This window comes from Micrasema longulum, unplaced genomic scaffold, assembly GCF_059751315.1.
Source record: "Micrasema longulum isolate JH-2025_06_02 unplaced genomic scaffold, ASM5975131v1 h1tg001537l, whole genome shotgun sequence".
Classification (NCBI taxonomy): Eukaryota; Metazoa; Arthropoda; class Insecta; order Trichoptera; family Brachycentridae; genus Micrasema; species Micrasema longulum.
This window is the reverse complement of record NW_028278720.1, coordinates 484,440-511,690: the sequence shown is the minus strand read 5'-3', so window position 1 is coordinate 511,690 and position 27,251 is coordinate 484,440. Positions and strand designations below refer to the sequence as shown.

At 34.5% G+C, this 27,251-nt stretch overlaps 1 protein-coding gene across 1 annotated transcript; it reads left to right on the top strand.

Annotated features, from left to right (window-relative positions):
- Nucleotides 1-26: 26 nt before the first annotated feature.
- Kdm2 (Lysine demethylase 2) lies at nucleotides 27-27,251 on the top strand. Its single transcript, XM_088236340.1, has 19 exons — nucleotides 27-190; nucleotides 6,385-6,614; nucleotides 6,743-6,854; nucleotides 7,589-7,753; nucleotides 8,491-8,626; nucleotides 9,719-9,846; nucleotides 10,584-10,733; nucleotides 11,968-12,156; nucleotides 12,860-13,019; nucleotides 14,041-14,197; nucleotides 15,532-15,655; nucleotides 16,536-16,784; nucleotides 17,681-17,795; nucleotides 18,458-18,645; nucleotides 19,826-19,996; nucleotides 20,786-20,922; nucleotides 22,041-22,304; nucleotides 23,324-23,506; nucleotides 25,342-27,251. Exons 1-19 carry the CDS (start codon nucleotides 143-145, stop codon nucleotides 25,460-25,462), a joined length of 3,027 nt encoding a protein of 1,008 aa, XP_088092466.1. The 5' UTR covers nucleotides 27-142; the 3' UTR covers nucleotides 25,463-27,251.

Sequence of the window (27,251 nt, the reverse complement as noted above, 5' to 3'; positions counted from 1 at the left end):
CCACGATGTGCCGCATCGTCAGGTTGGCATCAGCATTGTGAATTGCAAATGGTGGGTGGTGCTTCACGCCGTTTTATGGTCAGTGAATTATTTACGTAAATCGGTGCAATTTTGTGCGGAAGGCGATCTTAAAGACTGCAAAATGTCGGACAGCTTGCCTCCGACGAAGAGACACCTCACAAGGCAGCTGGTAAGTGTTATTTCTATACTTTTTAGCATAAAATAGGAGTGACGCCATGGTGGCTTTATTCTGGATCACGTAAACATTGGCGGCCGAGTGTTTTATTGTGTGCGAGATTGCAGTTTTCGATGAGATTGCTAGTGCGAATCTTTTCCGCTCGTTGATATTTTCATTTGGCATTATCTCGTTGGTGCCGTTAATGCGACCTGTCTTCGTTAGAGTTTCATAATCTTCATTTTAAATGCGGCCGCCCCTACCGATCAGCGCATGCCAAGAAACGTCAAATTGCACGAAAGTGCCATATGTGTGATTCGGAAAAGCGTAATCCTTTCCCTCGGCTAGGCCGGCACCTTATCAAGAAAGATCGGCCGCTATCGATTCGAGAGTCATCTCGCGGGATCAATGCAGATTTTTCAATTATCGATCTTGTTGCAATCTGTACACGTATGTTTTGACGCGAATTCGACAAGTACCGTAGTGAGATAGTACATTTTGTACCTACATCGATGTAAATATTTTCATTGTGTACTATGCGTACGCTTTTGCCGGTGTGATAGGTATTTTAACCCGGTCAAATTGAGTCGTAAGCCGCGGGTTGCTTTGTTTTCTGTGATGAAATCATTGAAGTTGTGTTTTTTATTAAATCGTGATTTATAAATTTAAAACTACAATGCAATTCAGATTAGTAATTTGTATAACTAACAAGCAAACACTGACTTTTTTCATTGTTAAATAACTAATTTTGCAGTGGCTTTTCTTTGGGGTTTAACATTAATACAACATTTTGTAATATAAAATGATAATATATTGTTACATTTTTTGGTGTTAATTATAAAACGTAATTCAAATGCACTTAATACACCATTGTTTTTATTACGTTAACGTAAAACAAAATAACACAGAGACTCATTAATTTATTAATATTACGCAACAACTTGAAAACTTTTTATGCCTTGTAAGTGTAGTTGATTGTTGACTTGGGTGCGATTCTCACCAGGGAAAAGTAAAGAAAATACTTAAGTTTAAAATGGCCAATTTCATAAAATGTGCGTTGCGCGCTTTTTACTGCACTTTCCACTATTTTCTATTTCTATTTAAAAAAGTTGTTTCATTAATATAATTTTATTTCCCGGTTGTCAATTATGTAGCTGAACATTTTGCTGGTGAATAATCTATCTTCTATCTACCTATAAAAAAAATAAAACATTGTATGTATGTTTGTCCTTTATAGACTCAATAACTACTTTACCAATTTACATGCGGTTTTTTTCAAAATAATCTAATTTACGTGACTTAGGTTTGTAAATAATAATATCTTCAATATGTTTATCAAAAAAAAAAGTTTGGAGCGAACATGTGTTTTTTATCGAACTTCCAGGATTGCATTAGACTAATATGCATATTCCAAAAAAATCGACGAAAGTTATTTTTTGTGTATAAAAAAGTTTGTATTTTAACGTTAAACATAAATAATTTTTAATGGATACTGAATTCATTAATTTCCTTACAATTTCTTAATTTCTACATATTAACTTATTTTTCAATGGATTTTTAGTAATGCTTAAATAATTTTATCTGACATTTGACACATTTTTGAAAACGGATTCTTACACAAAATGCACCACTGTTTGTCGCGCAGAGTTTGACATTTGCAAAAAGAATTATATATTTGAAAATGAATTATTTTATGTTTTGGAATTCAACCATAAATGAGTACCTAATTAAATTCAATATTTGAATACTAATATTTTTTTATTTTAGAATTCAATCATAAACAAGTACCTAGGTACCTACTTATCAATGAAAATACTTCTTCCTTTTATCCGAACAGTTTTTGCACGCTTTCACCACACAATCAGGCATTTTTCTTTTAATTTATTTTGGTTTCGAATAAAATGTCAAGCTCACGTCAAAACACGGCTGGCGGTTAAATAAATATTAAATTCGCGTTGGGCATGAGTTAAGTGTCATAATTTTAGAAGGCTCAGGGTAAAACACGGTCTGACGTTTCTTCATTAATACGTATTCCCGTATTTTCTCCATGGATTATGGTATTTGAGTAGTGATTTTTGCACAATTTTGATTTGAGCACGAAGAGGACTTTTACTAATTACATAAGGAGATAAAACGAAAGACTGACCATTATTGCGAATATATTAATAGATCAAAAAAGTCCAAAAGAAATGACGTGCGTCCTTATTTACGAAAAAACATTTGTTCAACCAGCTAATAGCAGGCAAGCCACCGTTCGGGCAGGATAACGTCTATCGAGTCCGCTAATTATAAGTATTTATGATTCATTATTACATTGTGAGTTGCATTACACGTTTTTCTTTTATTTTTATTATTATGTATCGCCAATTTCGTAATATAATATAATACTTCAATGGCGCTTTAGAAGTATTTAATTGTTAGGTTTACCTAATAATAAGTATTTTAATTAGTTTCGAAAAACAATTATTGGTAGAATTTATTGCAACAGAGAGGGAATACATTTTTGTGATGGTAAATGAAGTCCAGGCATTTACTGGGTTTATGACCTGTCATTAGCCGTACACACTAACATTCACCATTCTGCCTATGTTTAAACATCCACGTTTCCTCAATTCTACCATTACACCTGCGTTGGTTTTGTATTTATAATTATTGGATGGCATGAGGGTTTTCTTTATTAGTTTCGAAAAAAATATGTTGGTAGGTATAATTATTTATTTATTGACGCCCAAAGGGCTTTTGCATATTCAGGGGTTATAAAAAATTACAAATATAAAAATACAATTTAAAATGAAAAAAAAAACAAATTAAAGCACTAGAAACTCATTAATTTTCAAAAAAAAAAAATTATTGGTTGTTGGGTTTGATAATGTTATAGCAAATATATCTCATTTTTGGTCATCTGTGTGTTTGTTTTTACACTAGAATATTTCATAGTCCCTGGACTGAACTGCATCTGAAGCCTAAGACTGATCGTATTACCTTCATGTAACAAAAAATAATCTAGATACGCTGCAATTGGTGTACAGATGCAGTGCCCTATGCACCATTAGGTGCGGAGAGGGAATGATGATGATTGTGTTTGTTCCCGACAGACTGAATTCTTGGGAACAGAGAATTAATGTGCGATATATTGATATTAAAAAAAAAAATTATACATGTTTTTTTTCGATTACAATCTAATTTGAAATATTCATATAAATTCAGATAAAAAAAATATCATTAAACTATATTCTTACTAAATACAATTTTTTTTATAAATTTAAAACATATATTTACATAAATGTTTCCCACTACGTAAAAGAAAAAACAATTCTTGTGTACATAATGGGGACTGACGCTTACAATAATTTGTTAATTTTATTTTTGATTTTTAATAATTTCAGTATAATACACAAATTACAAAAGAAAAAATAGGTGTTGTTTTCAATCAGTGGTACACAAAAAAGAACTATAAATATAACTTTTCACTTCTTTTTTAAACATGTATTCATGACTGCACTTCTCATCTCCTTTGTTCATTTCATTAAAGAAAAATACTCCTCTGTAAGTATAATGATGTTCTGTAGTTGTTTCCAATTTTGGAACTAAGATATTACCAGTTGTTCTAGGTCGCGTATTTACGTTTTGTGACCCAGAAACACTACTATTTATCTTGTCCTTATGGATTTGAAGTAAACATTTCTTTTTAAACAATGATTTTATATCTAAAACCCTAAATTTATTAAATAATTTAACAGTGGGAAAATTATACGGTTTTTTAAATATAACTTTGATAGTGAATTTTGTATTTTTTCGACTGGTAAAATATTTGTTTTAACATCACCTATATACTCAGATATAGACTCAAATATATTAATATTTCTTAAATAAATATGATGCCTCATTTGGCCCATAGGCCCATTGAAATATTTACATTTGACCAAATCAGGAACACCAGAAAGATTATTTCCAACTTTATACAAAAAAAAAACAGATCAGGTATTATTTTTCTATCAATAATTTTAAGTAAATTAATTGTATATATAATAAGATTATACTTTATATTTTCTCGCGGTAAATGCAGTTTAAAAAAATACTAGCTGGCAGCAGTGTTACATGCTAAGGAATTGGGCCCTTCGGGCCTCATGTATTCCGCCTTACGGGCCTCGGTTTTCGGCTCTTCGCGTTTCGGTCGATTAGGATCTCGATCAGCTAAAAGTATCGTCCGTGTAATAAGTAAAAAATAATAATCTTTTACTCAAAATAATGCCTCATTTAATATCTAAAGTAAAAATATTGGTCGGTAAGCGATTTAAATGAAAAAGAAAATAATAAGTAATTTAAAAAGATAACCGTCAGCTGTGGCCGATGGTCGCATACTGATGAAAATGACTATAATGTAGCGTTGATACCGCGATAATAAGGCTCAAATTCCTGTGCGCGATTATAAGGGACAGACGCAATCAATCAATTCTAGAATATTAATTTTAAAGATGAACCGGCGACATTTTTTTATATTTTTGAAACCAACACAGTCGTATATAAACAATACATACAGAATAAAAACAAATAATTATGTTGGAAGATACTGGAGTTTTCTTTATTAGTTTCGAAAAAATCATTGGTTTGTATAATACGATTTTTTTCTTCATTAGTTGCTTGAAAAAAAAATGAGGTGTTATTATTGGATGATACGATTTTTTTCTTTGTATCTCATATTTGAGAAGCAGAAATGATTCGTTAATATGTGAGGCTATCAAATATCTACGAAAAAAAACGCTAATAGATTTTTTTCAGATACGACTTTTAGGCTTCGCAGGGCAGTATAAGTACTGGATGATACAAAAGTTTTTTTTTTAAATATTTTTGAAAAACAAACACTGGAAAACCACGATCGTTTCCTTCTTTAGTTTAGAAAAAATAATTGGCTGGTATAATTATTTAATAATATTAATGTTTTTTCGTTTTAAAAAAATGTTTTTTTATACTTGCTGGAAAATAATTGTTTGAAGATACCGAGTTTTCTTCATTACCTTCGAAAAACAATCATTAGTAGATATTAACTGAAGACACAAGAGTTTTCTCTATTATTAAATTTAAAAAATATATATTTTATAAAAACAAACACTGGATAGCCACGAAAGTTTCCTTCATTAGTTTCGAAAAAAATAATTGCGAGGCATAATTATTTAAAAATATGAATGTTTTTTCAATGGTTTTGTGAGAATCGTTCTGAATTTTTTTTATTTTATACTTGCTAGAAAATATATATACGTTTTAAAATGTTTATTTTCTTGTGGTATGATATCACCGGTCTCTTTCTCATCAAGACCATGTTCAGGATCCAAATCACAATTCTGGAAAAAGTGGTTTCATTATTTCAAATGTGTTTTCAATCAATGAGGAACTTCAGCTCTATGGGAAATTGAATACAAAAATGTTTTCTTGCGCGCGGTAAAAATTAGAGCATGAAATTGTACGGCAAAATTTCTTGAAAATGTATGAAAAAATATTTTTACCAAAACGAACTATTTTGAACGACGTCACTAGTTCATATGAATTAAACTTTGATAAGAGAGCTGTAAAAGGTATCCGGTTTACTTACCGTGAACGGACCAATTGGCAGAACTGAATGAGAATAAGCAGAAGAGAACCTCTGATGTCACATGCGGAGTAATTTCAGAAATACAAAACTTTAAAAAGTCATAGCGCTGATATTACGAAATATAAAACTTTAAAAAAAATCGGCTTAGTTTAATAGTCTATTACCAAATCAAAATACAAAAAAAAACATTGAACTTCCTTATTGTAAAGGTCTTATACACATTCTAGCAACAAAAACATAAACTGAAAATGTCTGTTGACTTAAATCCTTTTGCCAAAATGTGCATAAGATCCGAGCAATTGATTTAAAAGTTATTTAAAATAATTGAAACAGTTTTTTCCATTATTGTATTAAAAGAAAAAAAAATGTTATTTAGTAGTTTATTCAGATGTATACAATATTACAACTAAATACAATTTTTTATATAAATTTAATACATAAATTTACATTAAAGTTTCCCATTACGTAAAAGAAAAACAATTCTTGTGTACATCTTGGTTTGAAGCCTTTCTCCTGAATTCGCTCCATGTATACCTCTTTCTATGCCAAATTCAGCCTTATAAGTGTTACTAATAAATTTATTAATAATTTAATTAACAGACATTTTTTTTGCTTTCCTTAGCGCGAGAGAAAGCAGCGTACACTCTATTCCGATGAGTGGGCTCTGGGGGACGACGAGGCGGCGGAGGGCGGGCGAGGCTTCTCCCTCGCGGACAAGCTGGACTGCGTCAGGTTCGAGCACCCGGGGGCCGTGAGGGAGATGCACGGGCCGGACCTGACGGTGGAGTACCTGCAGAGGCACGGCTTCAGCACGCCGCTCATCTTCAGAGACAAAGCAGGCCTCGGTATAAGGTAACATTGGCTATTTGAAGTTACTTTCACGCATGAATAAAAGGCCCTGTTACATAAAAAGACTAAAAAAATAAACTCGTGCAACTATAATTCCCTTTGGATAATGATAATTGTGAAATTTGTTTTAGGGTTCCAACACCAAATTTTACCATCAACGATGTGAGGATGTGCGTGGGGTCTCGCCGTATTCTTGATGTTATGGATGTCAACACACAAAAAAACGTAGAGATGACCATGAAGGTAAATATTTTTGCCTTACCTACTAGCTTTAGATTAGTCATTATTATTTTGTGTCTTTATGGCCCTCTTCATAGAAATATTGAAAAATAAAAATAAAATACGCATAGTTAAATAAATCTTTGTGTGATATGACAAAATACATTTATTTTTTTAAAATTAATTTTTTAAGTCAAATTAACTTATGTGCTGCTTAGAATCACTTTTTTCGAGGTGTTTTTATTTTGATGTATCTTTTCTTAGTTGTGTTATTTTTTCTTTTGATGTAACATTTTTTGTTTGTATAAATACCCAACCCTGGTAATGAAAAAAATTGTGGTCTTATAATATGATGTTCAAAATGTTCACCCAGTTAAAAAAATATGTAATGTGAGACTCACCCTGAAATACATAATCACCACTCAATAAATAATCAAAACATCCAAATTACTGATATCAAATTGCTGACAGTCGGGGAAATAAAAAGTGGCCTCAATTCCCCACTAGGAAGTAAAGTGAACACTGTGGGCAATTACTATATTTATAAGCAGTAGCACCCTTAGGTACCAGCAGCTACTCAGTAAAACATTTAGGTCGGTCAGTAACTCTCGTGCTTCATTACTGACTCTGCATTATTCAACATGTGACAAATACCACTTAAAGTATCAGCATCATTTTTCTTCTGTCATCTCCGACTGTACATATTTTTTTATAATGTGAATATTAAAGATGATAACGATGTACAAATAATTTTTCAGGAGTGGCAACGCTACTACGAGGATCCCAATAAAGAACGCCTGTTGAATGTCATATCGTTGGAGTTCTCCCACACCAGGCTGGACAATTACATTCAGTCTCCTAACATCGTGCGTCAGGTTGACTGGGTGGACTCAGTGTGGCCGAGGCACCTCAAAGAGCAACAGGTACAATATTATAAAATGGAACCCGTTTTTTAACCAATCACCAGCAGTCGACATATGCTAAACTTGTGTGATCTCACTGATAAAATATTGTGAAAAAGTAAGATATAAATAAAATAAAAATAATTCAGGCACTTTTTGAAGGTCAATATTGAAAAATTTAAAAGAAAAACAATAAAATAGGCCTTTTCATACTGTGGGGTAATTACTACGAAAGAAAAACACAGTAAAATATTAGCATATTACTACAGACATGAAGAACATTTTACGGAAGGGAATATAGAAGTCTAGGCATCCACAGGGCTTATGACCTGTCATTGGCTGGATTAAGTGGCCACTTTACACACTACAACATTCACCATTCTGCCTTTATTTGAAAAAAAGCCCTATGGATGCCTAGACTTCTATATTCCCTTCCGTAAAATGTTCTTCATTTCTGTTGTAAAATGTTGATATTAACAGCTCCCTATGGGGTTAAATCCAGTCCTCGTCTACAAAAATTTGGATAAACTCAAAACATCGTTGAAAATATATGCGTCTAAACATTTATGAATATATTTCATTTCGGTTTGTAGTAAAAGTTTGACAGTAAAATAGGCTTCTTCGTTCTTTTAATACTGAAATTTTTGTGGACTTGTATCGGAAGCGACTGATTATCTCACCTTCCATGTAGTAAAAGTGATTTAGATACGCTGCGATTGGAGTAAATGAAGCTGATGATTTGTATTATTAATTTTTAGGTAGAGTCCACAAACCTGATCGAGGAGATGATGTATCCTAAGGTACAGAAATATTGCCTTATGTCTGTTAAGGGCTGCTATACAGACTTCCATGTCGACTTTGGCGGTACATCCGTGTGGTATCACATACTAAAAGGTAACTGTTTAACCGTTGTGTCTTTAAGTATTTATTTTTAATTAATTCCCTTGACTTTAAAAAAATCTCTTCCACATTTTTATTCATACCTGCTGTCTGTCTAACGAAACATCCGGTTTTCAGATAGTAAAAAAATGTGTATTTTAAACATAAATAATAATAACATTGCCATCGTAATTTTAAAAAATAATTTAAAAATACACTATTATAGTCCTTAAAATTTAGCTTAATTAAAATGACAGCTGCCAAACAATGTCAATAGTGATGCGATATTAATGATCACTGATCATGTACCGATCAAATCGATTTTAATCAGTTTTTTCATGCAAACATGAAACTCTGTTTCCGAAAATTGATTTAAAAACGCGCCTCTTATAGTGTGTTTAAGACAATTATTCACCAAAAAATAAGATATTTATACTTTTTTCATGAACAACATCAAAAGAATTATTTTTTATTCAATCAATTTACATTGATCAATTCGTCCCATCTCTAACGTTTTTGCAAAATGATGTAACCTTGTAAGAACGTCGTTAATAATTAGGTTTATTTTAGTTTTTTTTTTTGTTTTAAAGCTGATTTTAAATTTATTTCAACACAGAGGGAAAACATTTTTGAGAAGGGAATATGGAGGTCTAGGCATTTACAGGGCTTATGACCTGTCATTGGCTGGTTTAAGTGGCCGCTTTACACACTGTAACATTTACCATTTTGCCCATGTTTGACCATCTACATTTCCTCAACTCTTCCATCTGTTGACTTTTGTGAAGTAAAAGAGACTTCCATATTCCCTTATCAAAAATGTTTTCCCTCTCTGTTGAATAACTCCCTAGGGAGGAAATCCAGCCAGTCTGCAAGCATTTGGACGTACTCAAACATTGCTGATTTTATATATTTATGTTGATTTATGTGTCAAGCATTGTATGAAAAAAATTAATTAACACGTCAGATACGAATGATTTTTCTTGTCAATATAAATAACTTCTTAGACGTTACTACAAAGTTATGTCGTCCCTTTTGCTGACAAATGTCATTCTAATCAAGCTATATTTTAAGGACTATAGTTGACATTATTTTATTTGTTTACTTTAGGTGCAAAAGTGTTTTGGTTAATTCCGCCCACCGAGCGTAACCTGCAATTGTATGAGAAGTGGGTCCTCTCCGGGAAGCAGTCTGATGTCTTCTTCGGGGACACTGTCGAGAAATGCATTCGAGTCAATGTAAGTGCATATTAACACTTATATCTTTATAGATTAAAACTTCAAAGTAATTAGAATTTGTAAATTATGAATTTTTTTATTTTTCTTTTGGAAAAAATGGTTTCATGAAATGGGATTTAAAAAGTGTCTAAAAAGTATCTCTGCTAAAATTCGGATTATTTCATTGTTAATTTTAATATTGTTCTCATAGCTGTCTCATTAGGAGCACCTGTATTAAGGCAGCAATTTATGATAATTTTATAATAATAAATAAAACAGACAGCACTCGAGAGATCCATGGCTTCTGCTTGTAAGCAATTCCTTTCTTCATAATATAATTTTTCTTTATATCATGTTATTTTTATTTTTGAAATGTTATGTTTATGTTTGTAAATATTTATATTCATTTTGGTTTGTTCGAAAATTATTTGAGGTGATTTTTAGGCTTCACTTAGAAGCAGGTGTGGAAAAAATTCTGACGATGTTGTGAGAGTGATAAAACTGGTTATTAGCCTAGCAAACTAAGTGGATTAATGTGTCAACCAATCAATCATAAATTTTTTTATTTTATCGATTATGATTAGTACATATTATATATTTGGATAATTTATATACAGCCATTTTTGTGAAAATCACCTCAAGGGCGCTATACATTATATAAATATCCCTGCACGTCTTGCAGCTACAGAGCGCATGGACGATTGGGATTCTACATTACATTATGTATGTATGTTAAAAATGCTATAATTTTATTCCAGCTGTATGCCGGCAACACATTCTTTATCCCCACCGGTTGGATTCACGCCGTGTACACTCCCAGTGATTCTCTGGTCTTCGGAGGAAACTTCCTTCATCAGTTTGGTATCGAGAAGCAGCTGAAGATTGCACAAGTTGAAGATGGTACCAAGGTCAGTGATCTGAATCTCGATATCACACTATTATTATGCTATCATGTTTTTGGGCAGCGCCGCGGTGTAATCAGAGGCGCATATTCCACGCCTACCCTATTTGTTCAGTTTATCAAAACAATATTGAGTCTTTCGGAGTCATGGATGAAATTAATAATTGTAATTTGCATGAATGCAAAATTTGCTGTTTTATGTTAAAATGTTCCTCTGTATTTATAAGTTACAAATAAGAGCTAGATTATACACATCCTGCAGCTACAGAATTGATAGTTGGAATTGTGGACCCTATTTATTAAATTGCCCAAATTTCTATATTGGAAAAACTTCACATAAATTTAAAGTTAGAATCAAAAAACATGTAAGATGTCTCAGTAATAATAATTTCTCCGAATTTGCAAGTCATCTTATATCCGAAAACCATGATTTTAATTAAGAAACGGGTGTAGAAGTTTTGCATGTCAATAAAAATGGTTTCCATTTAGACAATTTAGAATTATTAGAAATCAGTAAAGCCATTAATCAAAAACTTCAAATAATAAATAATCAATTAAATTTGACTTCGAGTCCTCTTTTAAAAATATTCCCGTTATGATTCATTTTATCTTCTTTCTCTCTCTTTCTTTCATTTTTTTGTCTCTTTCATACAATGTTTTACAATAAAAATAGCAATGCGAGTAATTAAAAGTTAGTTTAATTCCTGACGATGAGGTAGTAACCTTCAAACCGGTCGAAGTGTAACTCTAAATTAAAGTGGTTTATACAAATTTATAAACATATAAGTGAAAAATGTTTTTGATTACAATAACCTATTTATTAAATTTAAGACGATGCACAGTCAGACTTTTCTTCATACAATCATATTCTCATATTTTCTCCTTGAGACCTTGATTTTGTTAAATTTAGTTAGACATAATCAGCCTAATGTGCAGTCGTCTTTTTCGTACAGCATTCGAGGAGGAATCTGCGTCAGTGACAGAAAAACTATATTCATCAAACCGTTCTTCCGTGGTGGCCATACAGACCGAGTTTTTAAACCAACATTTTTTTTGCACCACAACTGGCCAGGAGGCCCAATTACAGCACTGAACAACCCAGGCTTGAGAAAAACAGCATTTACTGAAAAAATGATTGAACCTAAAAATGATACATTGAGTAAAGTAGTAAGATTGTCTATTGACTTGTTATCTGTCAAAAATATAAGAAATTATTATCCTCTTTTTTCTCCATTTGTCAGGTCCCCCAGAAGTTCCGCTACCCATTCTTCACGGAGATGCTGTGGTACGTGCTGGAGCGCTACGTGTGCACTCTGCTGGGGCGCAGCCACCTGCTGCCCGAGGGTGAGCCCCCACCACCGCCCTCCCCCTCGCCTCAGGACAAGGCCCAACACGTGCACCTCACGCAGCAGGAACTTCACGGCCTCAAGGTCATTATGAAGATAGTGAATTAGTTAACGGCCATGCTACAAAAGGGATAAAACTGCCAAGAACAGTTCATAAAAGTTTTTATAAATTAATTAATAACAAATCTTTTTCTACGCTAATAAATTTGCTGTAACAATGTTTTATTAAATTATCACTATTTTCTTAATTTTTTTCTCTGCTTTTCATTTTTTTCAATTATGTTTGTAACTTTGTATAATACCTATTCCTTTTTTTTTTTTAAATCTGTATAATTTTTTTTATTTTAAGTTATTATTTCTCCTAACTTGCTGTTTTTTTTTCCATGTTATTATAACTCAACAGCTGGAAGAATTGAAGAAATATATATGTTTAAATTTAGGTTCAATGGTTAATGTTACACTGTGTGTAAAGTGGTCACTTAAACACAGGTCTAAAGATGCCTAGACCCTTCTCTAAAATGTTCTCCATCTCTGTTGTAATATGTTAACAAAGATAATCATTGGTCATCTCTTTTTTATTTGTTTGTCATTTTTGCCCCAGAATAAAACTGGCAAGCTTTTTTAAAAACTCTTCTGAAAAAAATATGGAAAAAAAGTACTCAAAAAAAGGCTTTTTGTTTAAAAAAGAACTTTATTGTTGCGTTTTAGAAATGTTTCGCCGTACAATTAATTTAAATTAAATATAAAATTACCCAATTGAAATTCTTTATTGTGATATTTTCCTCAGGCCATAGTGATGTACCTCCACCAGCTGCCGGCCAACAGGAAGAACGTTCCGGAACTCCTGGGAGATCCTATCGCCCTTATCCGCGACGTGCGCACCCTGGTGGAGAAGCATCGCCACGACTCTCGGGAGGCGGCCATTACGGGCAAACCCGTGTTGCAGTGTAAGAACAATACCGTACTCTAGTCATTGGTGGTTTAGTGATCACTGTAACTTTCACCGTTCTGCCTATATTTGAACTTTCGTATATCCTTCATTCGAATTAAGCCAAATTAAATTTTCATCTACAGTAAAACCCCTAAATTACGGTTTTCATTAGACTGATAAAAAAAATGTATGTGGAGGGTAGTAAAATAAAATGAATTCAGTAATGCGGCTTTTTTTAATATCATTTTAATAAATAATAATTGTCCGTAAAACACAATAAACCACCTTTAAAATTACATTATAAAGAAAAAAATGGCGAGAATAAATATTTATAAAGCAGGAACATACAAATTGTCTTTGAAATTACAATTAGAAAAATACTAAAATGACGACAATAAATATCCCTCACACAATAAATTGTCTATTGATTCAACTTACCAACAAGTTGGTATAATGATAGAGACTAACTTCAGACTCTTGTGCTGACAAAATCACAAAAATAGCGGCAATAAATATCCGTAATATACTCACTGTCTTTAAAATTACAGGTAGAATTATGAAGTCAGTTTTCAATGCGGATCGAAATTTTTTCAACGTTGATTGCGAGAAAAATAAACACAAAACTGTGTTTTAAACGTACTAAAAATTAAAAATTCAATGGGACTTCAATGATGATATGTATATTACTGGAAAATGAAACTGTATTTTACTTTTAAATTCTAGTTTAGAAATGGACATGATTAGAAAAGAAGCTGAGAAATATGGCCCATACGTCATAATGTACCTAGCTACATGAAAATTCCGTTTTAAATTATTTAATAAATACTGTATTTATTACAATTTTCACCAGTGACCTGTTCCTTTTAGACTGGTAGAAAAACTCAATCTATTTAAATAGCATTTTTATTGATGTAAGATACAAACAAAAAAAATTGACACCCTGAGTGTTTATGATAGTAAAAATATTTATAAAAAAAATGTATTCCATTACCCGTGTATTCTTTTTTGTTACTGGATTTTAAAAAATTTTATTTTAGGCCCAGAAGACATCCTGAACGAGCGCAAGCGCGCCTCTTTAGGGAAGGGCTCCGGGCCTCGGGGCCCGCGGGGCTCATACAAGAAGCACAACACGTCGCCCAACACCACCACCGAGAGGACGGAGAAGACGGGGCCCCCGAGACGTAGGAGGACCAGGTAATTAAAAAAAAAAAAAAACCTTTCCAAGAAATTTGTTACAAATCAAAAAAGAATTCTTAGCAACAAAAATCTTGTATTCTGGTAATGTTTGCTTGCTATAACACGGTACAATTTGTGTTTTGCAATTAGTTAGTGGGGATGTGCAATAAGCAATAAATACGCATTACGCACACAATTCACATCCGTAAATTCGGAACCAGAAAATGAATGAATTGCAAAAGTGTCATGGTGGCCTTTTTCCAATTTGTAGCTAGAAGACAAAACTAAGGGAATATCTGTGGGCTGAAACGAGCAGCACATGAAAAGTATGATGTCAGGAGTTCCACAGTCAGGAGTAGTAAATGAATATGATTTGCATTATTAGTCACCACTGTAATATAAAATAAACCCTCGAATCACGTCGTCAAATTTTTTTTGGGAAACATTTCCATAAGCTGATTTCTGGAAGTATATATCTGTACCTCAAAGGCAGACGGATGCAAATCCAGAATTTGATGAAATGACATTTCGATTTTCGTATCCAGTTTATGATCATGTCTATCGATTTTGAAGAAATCTAAGTCTTATAATGAATGTATCAATGTATTAAGATATTGAAAATACAAAATAATGCTATAAATTATTAGAAATCACAGAAAATAGATTCTTTAGGCTTTTTTTTGAACATTTGACGTTAGGATTTGCGTCCGTCTGCCTTTGAGGTATAGATATAATTCAAATCTACTGAAAGAGATTTGTTTATATGCTTCTAATAATTATACTAGAGCGAGATCTCATGCACTGTTTTACGCACCCGAAAGCCGTACAAATGCAAGTCAGAATTCACCCATATATAGGGTAATTCGCTTGCTGAATACGGCTTCTGCAGATAATATGTATCTATTTTTCTGTACATATCGTGAGTTTAGCGGCTATCTGCTTTCTGTTCATTAACTTCTAACTTATATTTACAGTCCGCATTACGTAATAGGTTAAACTGCAAAGTAATGCAGACTACAATTGTCAAATAAATAAATAAATTAGGTCATTAATTTGTCTTTTTATTATTGATATTATTAAGTACACTAAAAATAATAAAAGTAAAAACAATACACATATTTAAAAAATATTATAGGAAACATTATGAATTTTTATCTAGTTGATTTTTGAACTCATTGACCAATCATGCACCAATTGATTTCCCGGAAAGTCTATTCTATCGCTTCACAATATCTCCAAACTAGTTCTTTCTGGGGTTGGATGTGAATGAGGTAGTGTTCAATTTATACGAATGTCGTCTTAATTGGGGGTTAATTCAAGGTCGTATATTTTGTGGTAATATTTTTCCGCAGATGCAAGAAATGTGAGGCTTGCCAGCGCACCGACTGCGGGGAGTGTGTGTTCTGCCAGGATATGGTCAAGTTCGGTGGTCCCGGGCGAGCCAAGCAGACCTGCAACATGCGACAGTGCTTGCAGGTAGGATCATATTCTCATATAAATTACTGTAGCTTAATTAACTATAGTCCTTAAAATTTAGCTTGGTTAAAATGACAGCTGCCAAACTCATTTCAATAGTGATGGTAAATTACTGATCACTGATCATGTACCGATCAAATCGATTTCATCAGTTTTTTCAGGCAAACATGAAACTCTGTTACCAAAAATTGATTTAAAAATGCAAAAAGAAGCCTATTATAGTGTGTTGAATTCACCAAAAAATATGACATTTATACTTTTTTCGTGAACATTATCGAACAAATAATTTTTTTATTCGATCAAATTACATTGATCAATTTGTCCCATCTCTAACGTTTTAGCAAAATGATGTAACCTTGTAAGAAGGTCGTTAATAATTAGGTTTATTTTAGTTTTCTTTTAGTTTTAAAGCTGATTTTATATATTTATGTTGATTTACATGCCAAGCATTGTATTAAAAAAATAAAAAATAACATACCATATGCGAATGATTTTTCATGTGTCAATATAAATCACTCCTTAGAAGTTACTACAAAGTTATGTCGTCAGTTTTTCTGACAACTGTCATTTTAATCATGCTATATTTTAAGGACTATAAATTGAAGATAGAAAAAAAAAACAGTATATACAGCGCGTTAGAATGTTAAATAAACCTATGTTAATGTATTAGTGCCTGTCTGTGATCTAAGTCAACATACAAATTTCATTTGTGTTAGTAGGCACACTAGAATATTTCATTTGAAAACATTCTGTCACTAACACATTAATTATGGTTATTAAATATTCTAATGCACCGTACCTATATTTAATATGTTCACCCAACGAAGAATAATTCACATTCCCAAGAATCGATACATTTATAATCTTGTAAAAATTATAGCCGATGCTGCCCGTGACGGCGTCATGCGTCGTTTGCCATTTGGACGGCTGGCTGCAGGCGCCCGTGGCCCCGCAGGCCAAGGGCTCCGGGGGCCGCGGCACTCCATCGGCCCTCATGGAGTGCGCCGTGTGCTACAGCATCGCGCACCCCGCCTGCGTGGGGCCCGGGGGCAGTGCGCCCAGCGAGGACCTGCCCAACTCCTGGGAGTGCCCGCAGTGTACCAACCTGGGACTCAACCACGACTACAAGGTTACTACACCAGATTTTCCTTAAATATTAATCTGTTGAAAACATATCTCTAAGTAGAACTTTTTAAGCTACTGTTCTCAAAATCATTTCTGAAGTTAGAATGTGAAAGTGCTAATTGTTTACAAACAAATTATACATACATGTTTGGGTTTACAAAGAAGTTTAAAATTACAAAGTTAGTGCTTCAAATATTAACTAGGAGAATAATTTTCCTACATTAGGTTTTTACTTTTTTTACGAGGCTAATGTGAAGTAAAAAAAAGTGGCAGCACTAAATGGTCTAACAAGTTGAAGTGTAACCACGTATGAATTATTTAACAACATGTGTGTGTCGTCGCCAAATAGTTAAATCAACCACACAATCAGGCGGCCTGGCTGTTCATGAAATGCCGGCATTCAATCTAATGGCTAACGGATGCTTAGCCAAAATGTTGAAAGCATCGTTTAACGAAAGGGCTGAAGGTCTCTTTAATTTTAATACAACATTAATATTTCTTTTATTTTTAAAGTAATTTTATTATATGAAGTTAGGTTACGTAAGGAAAGGTTGGGTTAAGTTTAATAATATTTTAAAAAATAAAAAAAATTACCTAACTTAATCCTTAACTTCTATTAATAAGTTAAGTTAAAAAATCTGTTTTTTTTTTTTTTTAAACTTAACCCAGCGGTCTTTGGTTCGGCCGTTTCCAAAGCTAGTTGAGCTAGTTTTTACTCATTCAACGAATTACTAGCCATTCAATTGAATGTTGGCAATAAATGGACAGCCTGGCTGCTCAATTGAGTGGCTGATTTGACATTTGTCGGTGACATATATTTTTAAAAAGTTATTTTCAACTTGCCATCCTCTTCCTTCCCTATCCTGAAATGTTTTAGTGACTTGTATTGTTTCTGCTTAGCCCCGCCACTTCCGAGCTCGCCAAAAGTCTTCCGACCTCCGGCGAATGTCGGTATCCTCAGACGCCAGCTCCATACAGCCGCAGAGAACTCACAGCATCGATGTATCCCTCAGAGGTTAGTGACACTTAGTTCCGAGCTCCTTTTGCATATGTGAAATCCTCAATCCTTATACCGTCCAATCTTTTCCTCGAACTTTAATTTGTATTAATCTCTAATAATATTAATAATGATTGAGTACATATCTTGTATACAAATGTACGAGATGTAACCTTAAAGTGAGTTCCATCTGTATTTTATACATTCTAATGCCCTAAATGAGGAAGTTTAGTGCTACAGGAAATTGGATATAAAATTGTTTTCTTACGTGCCGTAAAAATTAGAGCATTTATTGTATGGCGAAGTTTCTCAAAAATGTATGAAAAAATTAATAAGAATTAATTAATATGTTTCTTTTCTGGGTGATACCGTGTCTGTTGGATTTGTTCCGACGTTCAGCTACCATTGCAGGAGCCATCTCTTTAACTTCACAAACATCAACAAATAAAAGAATTGAAGGAATATAGATGTTCAAATATGGGCAGAATGGTGAATGATACTCAGTGTGTAAAGTGGCCACTTAAACCAGCCATTGACAGGTCATAAGCCCTGTAGATGCCTAGACTTACATATTACCTTCTCTTAAATGTTCTTCATCGCTGTTGTGATATGTTAAGGTTAGTTAAGTTTTAATTCACACACAGAAGTATATTTTACTATTAATATTCTCGTTTTGTTAGATATAAAACAAGAGGTAGAGGACAGTATTAAGACGGAAAACGGGGGCTCGCCATCGGAGTCTAAGCGCCATCGCAGTGAGGAGGGGGGTGCCGCCTCACCCCCCGGGCCAGGGGCAGACGGGGACCCTCCCAGGAAGCTCGCACACAGGACGCAGTTGGCCCACCAACTGTGCTCCAACTCCACCAAGGTGAGACCCTAACCATTCCTTATTCGGATTTATAGACACTTCAACAGAGCTAGTAAAACTGTGTGATAGAGATAAACCTGTGACTTTGTCAGTAGTTGTGTTGAATTTCATGAATTTACAGGTCCAATGTCGAAGTTGGTACAAAAAAACCCTAAATTAAATGTTTCAGGGAACCGGGAACAAGGAATTGTGATAAAATTTATTATGCAAATTATTTTTTATTTTTTATGGCAAAAAATTTGATTATCATATTCATAAATAATAAATGTCTGTAATACACAATAAACCATCTTTAAAATTATAACTAAAACAAGAAAATGTCAGCAGTTTGTAAAATACAATAAAAATAAACTGATGATTTTCTAGATTTTGTCCATTGATTTAACTTATCAACAAGTTAGTATAATGATAAAAGGATAACTTTAGACTCTTGAGCTGTCAGTTTTCAGTGGAGATTGTAATTTTTTCCAAACAACAAGTTGGTATAATAACTAGAGACTAACTTCTGACATCTTTAGTTGCCAAAAACACGAAAATAGCGGCAATAAATGTCCGCAAAATACAATAAACTGTTCTTAAAATTACAAATTTCTCCTATAAAAAGTTAGTATAATGATTGAGACTAACTTCAGACCTTGAGCTGTCAGTTTTCAATGGGGATTGTAATTTTTTCCAACCAACAAGTTAATTTTAGGGGTGTTGTTATTTCTGTAACCTTGATCAGTCTTAAATGAGGAGAATTTTCATGTCACAGAATAGTAGAGCAGGTCGCACAAGAGGACCTGCCGCAGGTCGTAACACAAAGAAAGAATATTTGGGAGAGAAGCTAAAATTGGAAGAAAGAATTGAAGATCAATTTTTTTCAATAAATGGTTTCAACATTGGTAAATCTGTGCCTTGTACGAGCGTTGGTTGATATGCTCCCCCCCTGATCTATTTTAAAGTGGACTTGTATGCACTTCTTATTTCTTTTATAGCGATAGTTGGAAGACCAAAGTACTTTCAATCCAGATAAAATATATAATTCTTTCGGGTAAAAGCTAGTATGTTTATAAGTGTACAATAAATAAATATCACTGGCCGGTCAAAGTGTTAATTCTCAAAGACTCGCATTTTACGCAAGACACGTGCTCATATAATTAATTTTTTGGCATAATTCTAATTATTTATTGTTTTTCAGGTTCTGAAGAAACCGATGTACCCCGTGCGGCCGGCTCAGCCCCCCCTGGCCACCGGGGGCTCGGGGGCCCTGTGTCTGGAACGGACCTGCATAATATCCGTGTTCCGCTTCCTGACCCCCTCAGAGCTGGCCACCTGCGCACTAGTCTGTAAGACTTGGTCACAGTATTCTGTGAGTATATTTAAATTTCTTAAGAGAATGTGCGGTCTGACTTTTCTTCGTACAAATGTATTCCCGTATTTTCTCCTTGGATTATAGTATAGCACTAGAGTGATGATTTTTTTTTTACACACTAGATATCAGGGCGAATTGTCCAAATAAGCGATTATGCATAGCTTACCATTATATTTGACTTTCGATAATAATGTTTTATAGTAACTATGATTATAAGAAAATAAACAAAATAATTGTTATTTAATAAAATCACTACCACTGTTCATGTTTTCCTGCAAAAAAATACTTCGCTAGTCTGTAGAAAAATAGTCTGATTATAGATCTGAAACACTTCTCCCTCTAAATATTTTTTTAAACATGCAAATATGTCTTCTTGCCCGTATTGATTCTCGCGGTTTCGGATGTGACAGGGTTTAAAGAACACCCTGTATATTGTGTACTTATATGCAGCTACAAATTAATGAGCATTTTTTTGTAGAAATCACCACTGGCTACTGATAGATATCCACCATTGTTATCCTCTTTTGTTCCTATGGTTTTTCTTCTTTTTCAGTATTGAACAGTATTGTCTTTTATTGAAGTCAGGACCATCCAAAAACCCTTAAAAGCGCCTAGTTTTATCTGCCATACAAATATGATTACCTAACTATTTAAAAAAAAAAAAACAAAACTTGCCGACTAATTTTTTACGAAATAACGGGGGGCTCAGTTCAGTATTGATCAGTAAAAAACATACCCTATTCAAGATAGATATTACAAGCACCATTAAGTAATATTGTTTTACAGGTGGAGCCGGTCCTCTGGCGCAACATGTACTTTGTCCAGTGCCGCCTCACGGCAGCCCACCTGGCCGGTATAGCGCGGAGGCAACCCCAGTCCCTGGACTTGGAGTGGAGTAGTCTGTCCAGAAGACAACTCACCTGGTAAGAAATCACGCCGTATCTAATAATAGTCCAATATGACTAATATATTTTTAGGGTCTCTGAGATGGTTTGGTCACGTAGAACGAATGGACGACGAAAGAATGGTAAAACAAGTATAAATGGCGAAAATGAACGGCAACGTGAGACGAGGAAGACATAAACCAAAATCTTAAGTCTGGTCATGTCAAAAGCAGACAGAACCGAAGGGCATGTATGACAAGATGTATGAATGTGGAAGAGGCTAGGATTGTATGCTCTCTGCCTACCTCTACGGAGAAATGGCGTGATAGAAGTAGTAGTAGTATTTTTATAGTGACACAATATCTACCCATACTATATATACTTACTTCAGTTTCAAGTAGGCTATTTTTTATTTTCTTTTATTCAAGAAACATACAGTACAATTACATAGTTTTGGACGATATAAAATTAGACTTACTTCTAATGGACCAGTGAAGTTTCCATATTCCATGAAATGCCAAGGTTATTAACAATATTTTGAGTTTGTCCAAATTTTTGTAGACAAGGACTGGATTCAACTCCCTGGGGAGCTGTTTATATTAACATATTACAACCGAGATGAAGAACATTTAAGAGAAGGTAATATAGAAGTCTAGGCATCTACAGGCCTTACGACCTGTCAATGGCTGGTTTAAGTGGCCACTTTACACACTGTGTAACATTCACCATTCTGCTCATATTTGAACATCTATATTTCTTCAATTCTTTCATCTGCTGATGTTTGCGAAGTTAAAGAGCTGAAACCTTTATTTATACGGGTGAGATTCATCTAATTGAATTATTTCACCTACATACTAGGAAGGAATATAAATGTAAATTAACATAATATGGGCAGAATGGTGAATGTTACACAGTGTGTAAAGTGGCCACTTAAACCAGCCATTGACAGGTTAAAAGCCCTATAGATGCCTATACTTTCTATATTACCTTTTCTTAAATGTTCTTCATCTCTGTTGCTAATGTTATTTTATTTTTTCTATTCTGTATTCTAGAGGATTGTCGGCAGGCGGGAAAAAAAGGATGTGGAAGGAACTTACAAATGATACACCACAACACCTAGTTTAAGATTAAAATTATTAAAATCATCGCGATTTTAGGTTGATCGGACGGCTGCCGGCGCTGCGCTCGCTGTCGCTGGCGGGCAGCCCGGGCGCGGCGGCCGTGGGGCTGCGCACGTGCCTGTGCCCGCCGCTGCGCGTGCTGGACCTGTCCTTCTGCCCCGCGCTGGGCGACGCGGCGCTGCGCGAGCTGCTGGCGCCGCCGCAAGACTCGCGCCCGGGGCTGGCGCCCGCGCAGAGCCGCCTGCGCCACCTCACGCTGCTGCGCCTCGCCGGCACCGAGGTCACCGACGTGGCCATGAGGTGATAAATTTTATCGTAATCTTTGCCCTGCTTTGCTTCAATTAGTTCAAATTCCAATACCCGGTAGGGGTATTTACAAAAAAATACATGAATTACATCCAGAGTTAAAGGGGATGCAAACACCACCATGTCCGAACATGCACTAAAATTAGGTTAATAATATTAAGCGATATGTTGCAGGATGTGTGGCGGTGGGGGTTAGGAAGGGGAGCGTATAGGAGGTTGAAAGTTACACGATTGGTTAATTTTTAAATCAAAAAGTGAGCTGTATTGTAAAGATGTTTGGTTATTTATTCATCATCGTTCCCTTTCCGCACCTAATGGTGCATAGGGCACTGCATTGGTACACCAATCGCAGCGTATCTTGATCATTTTTTGTTACATGAAGAAAGGATGATCAGTCTTACGCTTCAGGTACCAGTATGAAAACACCCTTTTAAATAAATATTTCATATCAACCATGTTGGGAATCGGATTATTTATTAGGGGAATATTATTTTTCAAAGCCTTTTAAATGTGAAACACCTCCGTTGCACTTCATTACTTGAATGTAAAATCTCAACTCCCGTATCCTTATTAAAATTGTGATTTTATTTATGAGATGATTGGCAAAAATTTTGAAAAATTATTATTATTTAAACATCTCATGTGTTCTTTAATGCAAATTTAAGTTTCTTCTTCGGTCGTCGCTCTAGATTTCTGGTAAAATCATTCGATGTGTATGGCATTGATCTGTAGACGTTGTACATACGTAGATTGTTTCTTTGATGTAGAGTATCTATGATGTGCGAAGTACTGCTATCCAGATGAGATGACTAAACCTTTTTTTGAATTTGTCGACGCCGATTTTGGCTCGTATCATGAGTGCTGAAGATGCAGTAAATCGAGCTGTTGCCCTGCGCTATCGATCTATAGAAGTTGTGTCCGCACCACGATGACCAGTGGTAGATAATTGATCAGCTGGTGATGTCTCCTCTCCTACGTTATTGGACTAAGTTTCCGTGTATTACTCTGCGCAGGTACGTGACGCAGGCACTGCCCGCGCTGGCGGAGCTGGACCTGTCGTCGTGCGCGCGCGTGACGGACGCCGGCGTGGCCCAGCTGAGTGCCGCGAGGGATCTGGAACGCCTGAGCCTCGCCGGCTGCCGACTCCTCACCGAAGCGGCCCTCGACCACCTCTCGTCCTGCGAGAAGATTATCCGGTGAGTCTTCTGAAAGAAACATAACCTTCTGTACCTGATAAGGAAAATCTTTTCCCATATTACCAATCAGTGGAATAAAATATGTTTCTCTTTAGATCTTTTTTTAAATGATGTCTGAAGAAACATGTCCCATCTCTTCCTTAACTTTTAATAGAACATATCGTGGTTATACAAGTAAAAGTGACTATTTGCAAAAATGACCAAATTGACATTATTGACTTTTTGACATCGTATTAGCATAATGCTTGACTGGTAAAAATGCCAAGTCTATCTGACACTCCAAAAAAAATTTAATTTGTAAAATATGTGACCATTTGATAGAAGCTCACAGATTTTTGACAAGTAAAACTTAACACACACAGTAACTTTTATTAGCAAATTTAAGATCCAGAGAATTGAGAAAGTAACAGTTAGTCAATTTTACTTGTAGGTGATGTCACCAGTGAAGAGTTAGTTAGAGTTAGTGGTCAGTAGTTAGTAAGTTAGTATATGTTTTGTATTTGACAGATACGGTGTTTTTTTAATAAAAAAATCAATAATATTATTTATTCTTTAGATTATTACAGAACACTTCTTAGTTATTTGTTCTTTTTCATTTATTTTGTATTTCTGGATTAACCTTCATAAATATAAAAAAAATGAATATTTTGAAATAAAAAATCCCAAAAACATAATTTATAGTTATAAAATAAAACACTACCTCCTTCAATGAACGAAACAAAAATGATTATCTGCAAGATTTCATGTCAAATTTTACAGGTAAATTTGATTAAGTTTTTCAATTTTTTTTAAATATAAAAGTAATAATTGAAATAAGTTTATACTTTACATTAAAGTTGAAAGTACCATACATATAATGTAAAATTACCAACCACCTACTTGAAAAATCTGATCTTTGAGAAGCAATTGAACTCTAGAAAAACACTAAAATGGCTCCCCTGAACATTATTGATTTTGTCACTTGGTCAATTTCTCTTGTATCCCTACGATATTTTGCGTTGACTGATTTAATGTCTTGAAAACCGAATAAAATATGTTCTTTTTACGATAATAAACATATTCCGTTGTCCTCTTCGCTTTATCATATTAAATTCAGTTTTTTATACATCAACTTGTTAAAACAATTATACCTATAAATTCATTTATTAGACATACCTGTAAAAATCATAATGGACTCAGTATTAATGTAGAAATTTTCTTCATGGAGTTGATTATTTGGGATAGTCGCTGAATGTACATCTTGAGTGATTTATAATAGGCATATCTAGACTTGCCTCCTGAGGAGAGCCTTAACCACACTTGCTTACTTTACAAGACATCAGGTTCTCAACGTCCTGGACGTCCACTGCTGACTGTTCGTCGGCAGTTTATGTCAGAACTTAGGTATGAAAACCTGACTTGGGAGAACGTAAAGGTGTTGGCAGCCAATAGAGATGCACGGAGGCTCTTTGTGGATACCATATGCTCCAACTAGGGAGCGGAAATGGAATGATGATGATATCAAGGGTTTACTGACAGAATGCATTAAGTCATTAAAACAAGTTCCGAGATAATTGCATTCAAAGCTTTTTTATTCTTTCAACGCCTTATCTCCCACAATTTTCTTTTTTTAAAATGAGTAATCTATGCATATCATAAAATTTATAGAAATGTTTTAAGACTGTTTACTTAATGCATTCCGTCAGTACAGCCTCGATATGTATCGCATGTAATGTATGTGTATGTGTATGAAATTGGCAAAAAGACAAATAAATACCTCCATTGTTTGGTCAATCCTTCAATCCCTTCAACTACGTATGCTCCCTCCACTCAATTTGTTTTTTTACCATTTCCAGTCTCGACCTGAGGCACGTGCCCCTCGTGTCCACCCAGGCGGTCATCAAGTTCGCGGCCAAATCCAAACACAACCTTCACGTGAAGGACGTGAAACTGGTGGACAGAAGAAAAACCAAATGAACTCAGTTTGAAGCCGCACCGCTCCACGTTACCGCAGGCCCGTAAGGCTCGATACATATTATTTGTACATACGCAAAGCCGGAACTGTATTTTCCAATCACACGTCGGTGAAATTATATTTGCTAGTATTTTTTCACTGTGATCGCATGATGTATGCGTATTTAATTTTTATTACATCGTTCGACTCCTAATTCGTATCGCACCGAATACCGGCTAAATTAAAAATATGTATTTAATTATTAACTTAAATTTTAATTACAATACGTATTTATTAGGTTCTTATTTTCGGTTGCTTTGCAATTTCTGTGTGTTTGAGGCTTTTATTTTTGACCTTTTTAATCTCACGGGGCCAATTGTCGGTCTCAAAGATTTCACGCTATTTTTTCATGTAAATCCTTTGTCGGCCTCTCGGTCAGTGGTCGGCGCATTTGCATACAGTGCAAGTTGTCTCGGTTCGATTCCCGGCAAAATAAAATATTTATTTAAATTGGTGTTTTTACACCGCAATATTTCACGGTACCTGAAGTGAAAGATTGTCGATCTTGCCTTCATGCAATAAAGGATTATCTAGAAACACTGCATTGGTAGAATGCAGAGCCCTATGCACCATTAGATGTGACTAAGGGAAAGACGGTGATAAAGAAATTTTAGAATTTCAACACATGGTGATATTTTTTCCTTTTTTTTGTGCAAATTCAACGGCTAGCAAATAAAGTATAATCCACTGTTTTCTCACGCATTCTGCGCATAATAGGCTGGATTTAAAAAGGTTGAACACAATTTTGGCAATGCAATCTTCAGTTTTTTTTTTCTGTGTGAATTTATTTAAATTTTAAACGAGTATTAAACATAAGGTCTTATTTTAAACAACGGAGGCTTATGGAAATATCCAAATACACAAATAATTTACTACTGACAGTCAGGTCGGGGGTGAAATTGGCCGCAGTTTGCCGCAAAGTGTGGTTAACGTACTTGAATTGATAAATTCATCAGATCAAATATGGCAATGTTAGTTTTATGTAGTTAAAACACCAATAAATATAAATGTGTGGAAAACCTATAAGCAACTCGAACAATAGAGTATGTTAGTGGATTTAGGGCTCAGACGGTTGAATTGAAAAATGTTCCAAAACAAGTCACTTAAATTTCAACTGATAGATGAATTGTGTTGTTTAATAGACAGAATAATTAATGTTACACAATTTGTGAGGTGATCATACGAATCAGCCAATGACAGGTCATCTTATAACCGAGTTGTGGTATGTGATAGAGCCTTAAACTAACAGATCCGAGGCTCGAGGTTCTAACCCCGCTGTACTACGATTTGATTTCCACTTTCTAACAGTGCGTTTCGAACTCGTCTAAAATGTTAATATATGGGTAAATTTCAAGAATTAAATTTTATGTTCTTCTTTTTCCGTCTTGCTTGATGTCGAGCGTCATGGTCTTTTGGGATGTCAGGCACCAGGTGTGTAATACGCTTTCATTCCTCCGGGTCCGGGCCAGCGTCTAACGAGGACCTCGTTCCGTCAGTTCATTTATTTTGTTGTTCCATCTTGTAGGAGACCGTCTTCAACTATCCCTGTTACTACCAGTTTTTTTAGACTCCTCATTATTTCGTGCGATATGTCCAAAATGAGATAAAATCCATTTTCTACACGTTGTGGAGTCATTCAGTTATTGATAGTTCCTCGGTGGATGGAGACGCTTCTATAAATTTGACTACTAGCAGCGAGTTTTTAACCAATAACTCCTCGGACCAAACATTCAAATTTTAAATGGTGAAAAA